Here is a 12,309-nt window from a genome sequence, read left to right as displayed (position 1 = left end):
ATGCACAAGAATCCAGATGCATAAGTAGCATTTCTAGAGCTCTGTTGAGTTACATGTGGAATTGTCTGTGTGGATGTGTAGTTAGAAGATCGCTGAAAAGTTGAGGATCACCCCCACCCCTTCTCTACCACCCTTGGAACACTGACTCCACTGTGGTGGGTCAAAGAAAGAAGTCCGTTTCAAAGTGGAAGCCAGGTAGGGGTCTAAAAGTGTTGACAGAGAACAGCACAGAGCAGTGAAGTAGTCTTGAAAGAAGGGTGTGTTATTTTTGTCAGGAAAAATAGTCAACATCGAAGGCCACACTTGGTTAGCTGTTGGCCTGTTAAGTACATACATTAGGCGGGGTTATGAAATCGGGTGAGGACATTGGTTTAGGGACGAGTCTATCAGAGATTAATCTTAGGAGGAGGGGATGGGAAGGATTTCCGATAAAGGCAGCTGTTGAAGATTGGCTGGAAGGCCAATATGCATTAGCGAGCTCCAGTTGGCCTTGGGAAGTACAGTAGAAGAAAGTGAACGAATGGAGAAGGAAGAATCACCAAGGAATAGCAGGACACAAGAAACTTGGGAGTCTGAAGATTTCCACTAGGTAGTTGACTGTTTCTGCCAAATACAGGGGTAAGCAATCATAATGTGTTCAGGCAAAGTGGCAAAGCACATACCAAGGAGAATGACAGATGGACAGAAATCCTTCGACTCCACCCGGTCTCCTGACTAAAACTCATTGTCAAATGAGTTGGAGGGTAGGAAAACTGACAGCCCATATGGTCTTGAAATACTTCCTGGAACAGGGACAAATATCCTGTGCCTTTTAGGGAAAGAACACTAGTGGGCAGTCTTCATGCGATGCTCTACTCTGCATTCCTTCATTCAGCCAATATTGATAAGCTGCTAGACAGTAAGCTCAATCACCAGACACGTGGTGAGATTGGGGGCCAGCTTTGTTTTTCTGGGGAACACCTTAGAAACAAGGTGAAGTGTGTCTGAATAGGGGGAGTATCTTAAGTGTAGCCAGAACTAGAGAGTATAGGGAGATACGATGAGGCTGGACACATCGGATAGATCCACTGAAGGATTTTTATTTGAGTTTATTAAAAATTTTTCAAGGTAATACATGCACAAGGTAAAAAATTAAATAGTACAGAAGAACTTAAAATGAAAAACACATTTCCCCACCCTACCCCTAGTCCCATTCCCGAGAGGCAATACATTGAACAACTTCTATTTTTAGATCTCCTGTTATCTAACTTTCTAACATTAAATAATATGTTTGAACAATAATTTCTTGGCTTATTAACTTTAGACAATCTTTAATAATCCCATTACAAAAGATAAGGAATTAACTTACATTATCCCTCCCCTTTCCTTTACCTGTCCTTTCTCAAAATTCTGATAGATATGTCATTTTAATACGTCTGTTGGTTTTATTTATAGCTTTGAACAGTGTACTGATCCTCTAGTTCTTGTTCCATTAACTGTAGACTTTTTAATCTCCACTTTGAATCTTCCTTCCAGCTCTCTTCTCACAAGTAATTCTCAACCTCTTTCTGCTCTTTTCTCTTAACTTGTCAGGATTAATTATTTTCAGCTTCATTTCTGAATAAAAAATTTAGCCTTTTCATGTTTTGCCTATGGGCTGATCAGAACACTGTGTACTAATAAATAGCATCTAAATTATTTTGGCTATGTAAGTACTGTTTACTGAGAGCCAAGTAGAAGCTAGGCCATTTTCTTCTATACACATCAATGACATGCCTGTGCCACTTGAAAGGAAATGTACCTACCGCCAATGTGAAATCGAGTCTCTTCTTCCATTCCATCCATGAGTATTTTTTTTGGTTATTGTTTCATGATTGGACATGATTTCATGACATGTTTGCTTTGTTTTCTTTTTTGTTGACTGAAGAATGTATGTTCTCCATATTCTCAAACATGCCAGTTTGTCGATGATGCCATCTATGGCATAGAATGCATATTCTTCCCAGAGAGCCCTGCGACTGTGCATTCTCATCTGGAATGGATGCGCTGGAGAGCTGTCACTCTAGCGTGAGACAACCTATTGGATAAGTGTCACGCTGGAATGACACATCCTGGGTGAGGTCCATTGTTTTCTGGATTCTGTTTCTTCTTCTTTCCTGGTTCTCATCCTCGTTTTGCTGTAGAATTTCCTCAAGGTGCTTCCTCAGTAAGGGTGTAAAGGAGGCAGACTTTTTGAAACTTGCGTGTCAGAAAATGTCTTCATTTTGACTTGACTCTTGACAGTTTGGCTTGCTATTGAATTCTGGGTACAAAATTTTTCCATAAGAAAGGCGAAGACATTGTTCCATTGGCCTTTAGCTTTCAGTGCTGCTGATGAAAAATCTGCTGCTAGTCTACTTCTCATCCCTTTTTAGTTGAGGTAATTATGACGACCTAATTTTGTTTTTCTCGGGGCACTTTTAATGTCTTTCCTCTACCCTTAATGTTCTAAAATTTCACAAGATTGTGTCTCACTGTAGGTTTTATTGGGGCCCCTTCTATCTAGAGACTTAGTTCTTTTCTGTTCTTCATTTTTCTTTTTCTTTTTTCACCTATTTTCCTATGTTTTCTCTTTCAGAAACTCCTAATGGTTAGATATTATTGTCTATTGTCCTTTCTTTATATTTTCTGCTAATTCTTTTTGCTCTACGTCTAGGGAGATTCCCTCAACTTGATTTTCTAGACTGTTTACTGAATACTTTTGGCAGTCTTATTTCACTTTCAAAGGGCTCTTTGTATTCTTAGAGTTTTTCCTTTCTTTGTAGCATCCTGTTTTCATCTTACAAATACACCTTAGAGCTCTCTGAAGACATAGCTAGATTTCAAAGGTACATTTTTTCCAATTTAACTTTGTTTCTTCCAGAATTTGTTGTATTTTTCTTACATGCTTTCCCCCTGGTCCTCCTTCTCACCCTCCTAGCCCCCATACCCAATGTCAGGGAATTACTAGCTGACCATTTGTATTTAAGAATCAATGTAACTGTTGACTTTTATAGGAGTTGGTGTGGGTTTCCTCTGCCACTGTATGGTTCAGTCTGTTTTTCTAGTAAGCCTCTTCCAGGGAGCACTTAGTTACTTAAGTAGGGGTTCTCAACTCTCAGTAGAGACTTAGCAGTAGGCTAGGGGGTCACTTATTTCCACAAAAAGAGAGATTTTATTCTGGAGCACCAACTCCTACCTCTCCTCAGGCAGTTTATTCAATTCCTCCATAGAAACAACAACAACAAACGACGACAAACAACAAAAGCAAGAACAGATTTTTCACTGGTTCCAATAATTGACAGCTTGTGTTCTGTACACAAGAGATGGGGTAGAATGGGATGGGGTTCAATTTTACAACTGGTTTAATGCTGTAGTGGACAGACTTTTCAGGTGCCCGCGTCTCTCTAGGGTTATGCTGTTCAGATCAGCTATATTCTGTCTGAAAGGTACCTTCACTGTCTCATTCTTTTTCATCCTTCATCCACTTTCTCTCTTCCAGAAATGTGTTGAGGTCTTCTTCACTTATAACCAAATGCCTTCAGTTTTCTTTGCCGAGCTGTTTCTTTTGCGTTTCTTGACTTCAATTTCAGTGGGGCCTGAGGAGGGAGGGGAGGTAAACTTATACGTTCAGTTTATCATCTTAAATTCAAATCCCCACTGGAAATTTTTAGACAGGGAGGTGGCATGGATAACTTTACATTTTTAAAACATCCCCGGGGCTGTACTGCTGCAAATGGATACTAGAGGGCGAGAATGGATATAAATATTATTTTAAATGACTGAGGATCTAATTTCCTTTCTGAGAGCATGTAGTGTCTGGCACTTTGGGGAGTGAGGCACTTGACCAAAATAACCCATTATTCAAAATCCAGTAAGCTAGTAGAATGCTTTTATGGTACCTTGGAGAGAATGGCTGAAACCTGAACAACCTGCAACCCAAAAGACCTGGATGACACGAATGGGTCATCCCAGCTCTGTGTATCGGGAAGCTCTTCAGGTGCCTACCTCAAATTCTCCCTTTGAACTGGAATTCGGGATAAACAAAGGGACTTTTGGTTGTGATAAAATTAGATGAGTGGTGGCAAGTAAGAACGTAAAGGGCCTTCTGTTTGCTGGCTGGTTTCTTCATTTACTCATTTATGTGGTTCTTCAAAGCATTAGAGTTATTATCACCCATTATTGTAATCGGAATGCCGGGGTTCGAATCCCAGATCTACCATTTGTTAGCAATGTAATCTCAGGCACTTTATTGATCTCCATAAAACTCAAGTTTGCTTGTTCCCAAAAAGGGAGCAGTAATTTTTCATCTCATAAGATTATTGTGAAGATTAAATGAAACAATCTATATAAAGGAACCAGTACAATACTTGGCACATACTCAGCACCCCATTATTTTATAGCAAGTATTTTAAATGTTGAACAAATATTCAACATCTGTGTTTAAAGCACCTAGATGATAGATCGTCATGAAATAAGGGAAAATAATTTTACAATTGAAAAATGTTATCTAGGTCAAACCTTATTGTCTGTGAATCCACCCAGTTTCCAATAAAGCAAATAAAATGGTGTACTAAAACAAGTAAATAAAAAGAAGTGAGCTCAAGGAAAACTGGCTGGATGTACACGACATGAACCCTACAGACTCAACTCTAGTTGGAACTACAAAGAAAGGGGTGGTTCTGAATACAATTTAGAAGGAAATTTAAGAAAATCTTTGATCGTGTTGCAATGAAATGAAATTTGAGCCAGCTCTACTTATCTTGTTCCAAAGTAAAGATTTCTATATGCGTGTGGGCTTTATCTGCCCAACTAGTAAGTAACTCTTGACAGTGATAGCAATCTGTGTCACTGTGGGAATGTAAACAATGTCACTGAGCTGGATGCCCGGTGTTTGTCGAAAGACAAGCACCCTCATGAAACTGTTCTGGTATTTTCAAGTGACTTCTACTCTTGAGTTAATTAAAGAAGGAATTTTACCTGAAGGATGGAATTGAATAAAGAGGTGAAACCCTGAATAGCTTTTAAAATGCTGTGAATTTAGAGTGCTTCCTTTAGATCATAAAGCAACATACCAGAACCCTTCCAGAGGCTGGTGTATGGAGTGTAGGATGGGATAGGATTAATGAGACTCCATCTGTAAAAGCCATCTGAAAACGAAGCCTAGCTCCAAAATGATGTTGAGCTAATTCGATGATAACGACAGCTGACATTTTCCCAGTACGTACTAATTGCCAGGTACTGTTCTAATCCCTTTCAGAGGCGCTAACATTTAATCTTCACAATAGTCCTATGAACTAGATCCCATGTTATAGATGAGGAAATCAAGTCACAGAGAAGTGAAGGAACTTGCCCAGCCAGAGTCATACAGCTAATAGGTAGCAGAACCAGGATTTGGATGCAGGGAGCCAACTATGAGAGATGACCTTAACCTCTAAGCTATCGAAAGTAGTCAGCTCAAGTACTCTGTGGACCAGCATAAAACAAAGCAGCCCCTCAGACAGCATGCACTGCATTTACAAACCTCTTCACAATGATCAGTGTGAGCCTTCACAACCTTGGGGGGCAGGGGTTTTTAGCCTCATCTCACACACAAAGAAATGGGAGTGCAGAGATAAAATGGTTTTCCCAACACCTAGCAGCCCTAGCTATGGGCTCTTTCTATTTCACCAGATTGCTTTTCAAGCTCTTTGAAAACTACCCAAGACACAAACACTATAAGTCATCAGGGAGCTGGCTGGTTATCATGGTAAATTTGTATTTAAGTTGGGTTCTGTGGTCAGGGTTTTTAGAATAACTGATCAGGTATAAAAAAAAGCCCAGAGAGTCCTCAGGATGTCAGGATGAGAACCACGCTCTGTGGGCTGTGGCCCATGATGGCGAACCAAGGCCTGGTATAGACACAGGGGCCAAAGCTCTCAGAACTGTGCCAAACCGGGCCAGGAGAGCAGAGTTAGAATAAGACTCGTACACAGAAGGCCTTGCCCCTGAGAAGCTCTGATTCTGCTTTTTGGCTGTGTTCTGAACCCACTTCCTAGAGACAGAGCTAGTTAATAAGATCTGGGGCAGTGAGCTAAGAGGGCAAGGCTAGAGGCCTAAGAGACAGAGGTTGAGGAGTGACTCCCCATCTCTGCCTACCTCCCCAAACCTCTCTACCTGCCACCTCGCTGGGCACTCCTTACATCTGTGTGAGGAGGTATAATTTCATTATATTTTCCTTCCATTCGGGCAGATAGGCCAGGCTGGTCGCCACTTCCTTCTGGATGGGCCAGGCCCAGGCCTCAAAGAAGGGAGCCAGGTTCTTCTGCACTTGGTGGGAGAACATCTTCACCCACAGATTCATTTTGTCGACGTTGTCTGTGGGCAGGTTGGTCTGGTTCCGATACTCCGTGAAGAGACGGATGAACGGCTCCCAACCAAAGGCCTCCTGTAGCTGGAAAGAGAAAGAGGCGGGATGAGACATCTAATCTGCAACAAGAAGATAGCACTGTAATATAGGAATTTAGTGCATTGAACCCCTGAAACACTGGCTTCCTATCTATCGCTGGTCCTCCTGCTGGCCTCAGGCCCTGCTCTCTCATAGTCTAATCTTAACAAGGGCCTAGGAGCTAGCACAGTGCTCAGCGCAAAGCAGACGTTTAATGAAGTGTGGTAATAACTGCAGCGATTATCATCAGTATTTACCGCCAGTATTACTATCATGAAAATGGTGATAGGATATTACATGAGATTTAAAATGGGCTGATGTGAAAAAAGATCCTTATCTCTTTCACAGTCGCAAAGTTAAACCCCAGTAGCTGGTGAACTGCTAGCTGTGTTGTGACATAATCCTCATTAATTATAGGTCTATGTCCATCTGCAAACGCTACTAAAATGGTCTTTGGGGGAAAAACAGTGTGTCCGGTAGAAGCAGGAGATTCTATACAGTCTAGGGAATTAAGACTAAGGTGTCATTTTAAGAAAAAGGCAGCCATCCTGGGGCCATTGGAGATAAGCTGGGTTACAGAGCTGCAGAGTTCAAAGGGACATCAGCAGTTCCCTAGAACAACCTCAGCTTTATTCCACAGATGAGGAACTTCTGTCCCTGGGGTGAAGTGGTCCCGGTGACAAGTGTAAGTAGAGTCTCCCAGCAGCTTCGCTGTCATCCTCATGGCAGTGGGAAGGAACAGAGAGGCACCCAGGCAGGTGGGAGAGCCAGAATAGAGTGTTCCTGGCCTACGGCGGAGTTCAGAATCCAAGGTGACGAAGCTGTCCACAGTGATCTGGGAACTGACCCGGGGGAGGGGAGAGACATGGGCTTTGAACAATAATTCAAGGCCAGTGGGGAACCGTGGATTGCCTATAAGGTGGAAACTGAGGCACAGGCAGCTCTTACTGAGAAGATGGCATACTCATCTAAGGAGAAAGCACAGGTGCTATCCCATATGTGTGTGTATTGGGGGTGGGGGCTGCCTAGTACCTGTAAATAGGTTTCCAGTGCTGTCCAGGCATTCCAGTTTTTCACATTGGGACCCTTGCCCAGGTAGATTCTCACTCTCTTCTCCCGCACTGGGGGCCACAGGGCAATATTGGCACGGCCTCGAGGGATGCCCAAGACCGTTTCGTGCACATACACACACCACAGGTTGCAGGTGGCCTCAGTGGTGTGTGGTGGGAATTCCCACTCCTGCCGCTGCTGGTTGCGGCCGAGCTCGTGGACGGGGCCCCACAGCCCCTTGGTTCTGATGAGCTTCTCATTGATGAGCTCCTGCACGGACTCCAGGTGGCACATGATGGGGTATCCTGCGTGCATCCAGCCTGGGAAACACAGGAGGGAGGAAGAGAGGGTTAGGGTGCTCCCCACCCATCCTGAAGAACTCTTCTCTGTATCGTATCTCTCCCAGTACCCAGTAGCCCTGATGACTTCCAGCATCCAGAGTGCTCAGAAGGATAATCCGAACCTAGCCCCTCCTGGGATTTCCTCCTTGGCCGCTCATTCTATCATAATGCCTTCAACCTCACCCTAACCTGAGAGCGTGGCTATAGGAGGTGATGCAGGTGACAAAGCGCTGTTCACGTTATTATTCAGTTGTTCTATCTTTATGAGAGCGCCCTGTCCATGTGCACCCGTATCATCATACTCTTCTCAAAACTGAGAACTTGTCGAGGGTGGTCCCCCGTCTCATTATTCAGATGTGGAATTGCCCACACTGACATTACTTTTTTGGGATCTACGGCAATGTCCATGGTCCTTTCATTTCTATAGACCCCCCCCGACCCCCAATTTTTTAGGCCTCTTGGCCCACTGGTAAAACACCATCAAAATATCACTTTAAATGTCTTCCTCGATGTCTGTTGAAGGTACACACATATGTCACTTAGCTATTCCAGAACTGTTGGACATTTAGGGAGTTTCCAATGTTTTGTAGAAGTGGCTGAGTCATGTTTTTTTAAAATACATTTTTTCCCTTTTCATTTAAATAGCGAGGGCTACATCTTATATGTCTTGCTGGAAAAACATTTTTACTCTGCTGGGTGCCCACTGCACGGCTGTTGAAAGAAAGAAAGGAAGGCCCTCGGGGAGGGGCAACATGCACAGAGAGCTGGTTCGCCAGGGCACCCACCTACGGAGATCTGCACATCAGCAACAATCCTCTGAGGCAGACGCAAAGGGAAGGGCTCAGCCCCCAGCCGTGCCACAGCCTGCATCACCTCGTCCCAGAGGCGGAGCAGCGGCTCCGGGTTCTCCAGGGTGCGGAGGTTGGCGGTCGGCACTGTCAGGATGATGTTGTCCGTAGCCAGCTCTCCCCAGGGACCTGGGTTTTCCTGGATACGCCTCTTCCACTCCTCCTGGGATGTCTCTCCTGGGAAGAGAGGCCATGGGGCTTGAAACTCACTTTCCTAAATCCCTTACATTAAAACATGCAACTTGAACCCCAGGAGAACAGCAAGGTCATGAACAACCACGTTCCCCCTCCATCCTTCTTCTAGGAAGTCCCCATGGGTGTGGTTTTGTTTGTCTCCTTGGCCCCAAAGCCACATCTAAGGAGGCTTACCTTCCTTCCCTCCACCAATCTGAATCTCTTCCTGCACCAAACAGCCCCAATGACCTGCTCACCCCCAGCCCCTCCCGGCCCCCGGCCCCTCAGGGCTCCGTCCACGGCTCCCGCTTACCCAGCTTGTAGTATGGAGCATGCACAGCCCCCTTCACAGTAATGGGCACGGTCTCCAGCTTGCTGCTCTGAGGCACGATGATGTAGAGGAGGCCGCCCCAGAGGCAGGTGATGGATTTCGTGGGCTTGTCCAGGCAGCACCGGTTAATCACCAGCGGGCCCCGGAACAGCTTGCTGGCCCTGGTCAGGTCGTCCGTGTGGCAGCCAATCTGTACCTGGAGAAGAGAAGTCCCCGCGGGGAGTCACCTTGGGGCGTGTACGGGTGGCAGGGGAGAGTGCCCAGGAGGTGGGGACAGGAAGGGCTCTGGGCTATGACCCCAGGTACGTCTATGAACCATGTGTGTGAAACCTATAAAATTGCATCCTTCCTTAGGTGGTATGGGCTGAATCGTGTGTCAACATCCTCCCAGGGGAGTCAAACAGCTCCACAAAGGGTGATGTTGAGACGCTGATGTGACGGGCACCAGGTGTAACCCACAGGCTCATTCTGAGGGTTTCTGGGTGTCTCTGTAAGAGACAGAATCCTAGGGCGCCTGTTCCATGGTGGGCTTCTGGCGTTGGGAATGGGGTGGGGGTGGCTCAGGGGAGGCAGTGTGATGGGCTGATGGAGCTGAGGGTTGATTCAGTTCCTCATGATCTCCAAGACCCCCTTCTTGGGCCGATGGGGTGACTCCTGTGCTCAATGGAGTCTAGGAATCGTTTTCCCAGTTTATGCTAATCAAGTTCCAGGATTGATGTGGGCACAGAATAGGCCCCAACTTTCACTGCCACTCTCAAGGGGGACAGAGCAGGATGGCAACTTGATTTGTGACTAGGGTGTGTGTTATGGGCAAGCGACAGAGCTGAAGGGGGACGGGGTGCGCAAGGAACAGCTTTTGGCATCCCAGGCAGAAGCCGGAGTCCGAAAGGCTTTGTGCTACAGTGGGGGATGCGTAAGGGGGAGGAATTGAGCTAAGATTTACCAGCTACATCTGTGAGCTAGGGCACCTTCCCTGTGGTTCCTTACCTATTTCTCACTCTATGACATCAGTTAATCACACGAAACTTCAGAGCCAGAAGGCAGTTAGGTTTGCGTCCCGGGCTCTGAAATGGATCCGATCTATACATTTCAATCAGTCGATGTGCTGCTCTGCACCTTAGTAACCTCATCCTTAAAATGGGGAAAAGCACATGCCCTGATTGCCAGGAGGGTTTTTATGAGGCTCCAACAAGATGTTAACCGGGAAAGCCAGGACACTGGGGTTCCATGATTCGTGTGGAGATAGGGCATGGCCTTACCTTCAGGTCAGCTGAGGCAGCAGCTTCCGGCAGTGAGACCTCTATGATTTGCCTTCCCGGTATGTAGAGCCCGGTGCTCATCCAGCAGTATCTGGTGCCTGCCAAAAGCACAGGACAGACTTGACCCCTGCTCCACGATTCGGTCTCCGCCCAGCACCTGCACAGCCCCATTCACGAGCTCTGCACGCCTACCTCCTCCACACTGCCCCTGACTCAACTCATGCAAACATTACCTGACACCCCAACCTCTATCTCTTTGAAAGTACATGACAGAGGGTGGAGGTGGCCTTCTAAAGGTGATCAGGTCCCTGACATGCGTTGCTGAAGTCATCATGAGCCCCAGTCCCCCAGGTCCCCCCAACACTGAGCACCCACCCCTCCTTCCATACCTGGATTATTACAGTTGACCTCAACGGTGATAGGAGTTTCCGAGGGGCGCAGATAGGGGCTGCTGTACATATCTTCAATCTCTGGGACTAACAGAGAGAGGTCACTTCCAGAGTGGGCCAGACCGGTGGCCAGGGACAGCATAGCACCCCGGCAGCAGTCGTTGATGACAGGGTTCTCTCGGGTTGCGACTGGGAGCCGGTATCGGCTCAGCAGCTTTCTCAGGAGCCGATGCACAGACATATAGGCAGGGATCTCTTCCGCGGGGATCTGCAGGAACGCGGCGCCATCCGGCCCCAGCTTGGCCAACCAGCCCTTTTCCACGTTCCCTCTCTTCCTGCCCATTATAACCTGGAACTCGGCCAGGGTGGAGCGGAAGTGATAGGTCCTTATCCCCGCTTTCGGGGTGCGGAAGGGCCCTGGGTTGAGGCTTTGGCTTGTGATGCTGATGCCAAAGAGGTTGAGGAGGAGGTTTCCTGGGAACCGAGCCAGAGGGGACACTCCGGGGTTCTTGAAAGCCCACCACCAGGCTTGGGCTGCAACAAATAGTCCTCCGCCCTCCGCTACAAACTCCTGCAGGTCCTTGACTCCCACGTCACTCACGGGCTCAAAGCAATAGACACTCGCGTCGCTGGTCAGATGGGGCTCGATGCTGGTGTCTATGCCCCCCACGGCAAGCAGGCCGCTCAGTGTCCTCAGCTCTGTTTGCACCACGATCTTGCCTCGGCGGCCCGCGTCCAGCCAGCGCACGGCATTGAGCAGGAAGGGGCCCAGTTTACCGACGGTGAATAATACCTTGTGGCCCATCACGACCACCCGGCCCCGGCCATAGCGGGCAGCCGCTATCACACAGCCGTGGTAGGAATCTAACCCCAGGGGGAATGCCAAAGCGCCGTGCACCAGCAGCTGGGACGGGAAACAATCGGAGTTGCTGATGTCCAGCTCCGAAATGCCTTGCAGGAGCTCCTCTCTGTCTTCGGACAGATCGTCTTCACAACTGCAAAAGACACGCGTGTTCTGTTAACGGAGAGGCTCTGCATGAAATGCCTAGAACAGCACATCGGCATGGAGCAAGCGTCAGCTTTACTGATATGACCATTTTAGCTCTTAGAGGACAGCTGGGAGAATGCAGGGGGCAGGTATGACCTCACTATGCGCAGATCTCCTTTGAGAAAAGACTTAGTATTAATTCTGCTCTGCTCATTCTTGGCACACACATTCTCCAAAGGACATCTCCAAGAAAGCCCTGCTGTGTTTACACGATACTACATGTGAAATAGTCCGAAGTGTAAAAAGGGCCCTTGAAGCCTTACGTGAAGAACTAAACAGGAAACCATGTTTTCATCATTATGAGGAATCTAGTTTATAAACATCATGCAGCTAATTTTCTGCAGATAAACTCAATGGACAGCTGAGTTCATGGTGCTAATGAAGAACCACTATTGTCTCAGAGGGCCAGGGAGCTGAGTGGTCTCAATTCTAGTGCAACCAGCCT

General features: G+C 46.8%; 1 protein-coding gene across 5 annotated transcripts in view; it reads right to left on the bottom strand.

The window, feature by feature from the left end:
• Positions 1-1,427: 1,427 nt before the first annotated feature.
• Positions 1,428-12,309, bottom strand: part of TCAF1 (TRPM8 channel associated factor 1) — a 45,684-nt gene continuing 34,802 nt past the window's right edge. For 3 of the 5 annotated variants that reach the window (XM_019629105.1, XM_019629106.1, XM_019629103.1), the window contains exons 3-9: positions 10,817-11,811; positions 10,428-10,525; positions 9,151-9,364; positions 8,601-8,840; positions 7,457-7,794; positions 6,180-6,430; positions 1,428-3,596 (exon numbers count right to left, since the gene is read on the bottom strand). In XM_019629105.1, coding sequence (XP_019484650.1) covers positions 3,587-3,596; positions 6,180-6,430; positions 7,457-7,794; positions 8,601-8,840; positions 9,151-9,364; positions 10,428-10,525; positions 10,817-11,811 — 2,146 coding nt within the window. In that variant the 3' untranslated portion in view covers positions 1,428-3,586. Of the gene's footprint in view, positions 3,597-6,153; positions 6,431-7,456; positions 7,795-8,600; positions 8,841-9,150; positions 9,365-10,427; positions 10,526-10,816; positions 11,812-12,309 lie in introns of all 5 variants that reach the window. The other 2 variants (XM_019629107.1, XM_019629104.1) reach the window with 1 other exon arrangement.

The sequence above is a fragment of the Hipposideros armiger genome, unplaced genomic scaffold (genome assembly GCF_001890085.2).
Source record: "Hipposideros armiger isolate ML-2016 unplaced genomic scaffold, ASM189008v1 scaffold_825, whole genome shotgun sequence".
Lineage (NCBI taxonomy): Eukaryota > Metazoa > Chordata > Mammalia > Chiroptera > Hipposideridae > Hipposideros > Hipposideros armiger.
The sequence above is the reverse complement of the archived record's forward strand: the minus strand, read 5'-3'. Positions and strand labels throughout refer to the sequence as shown.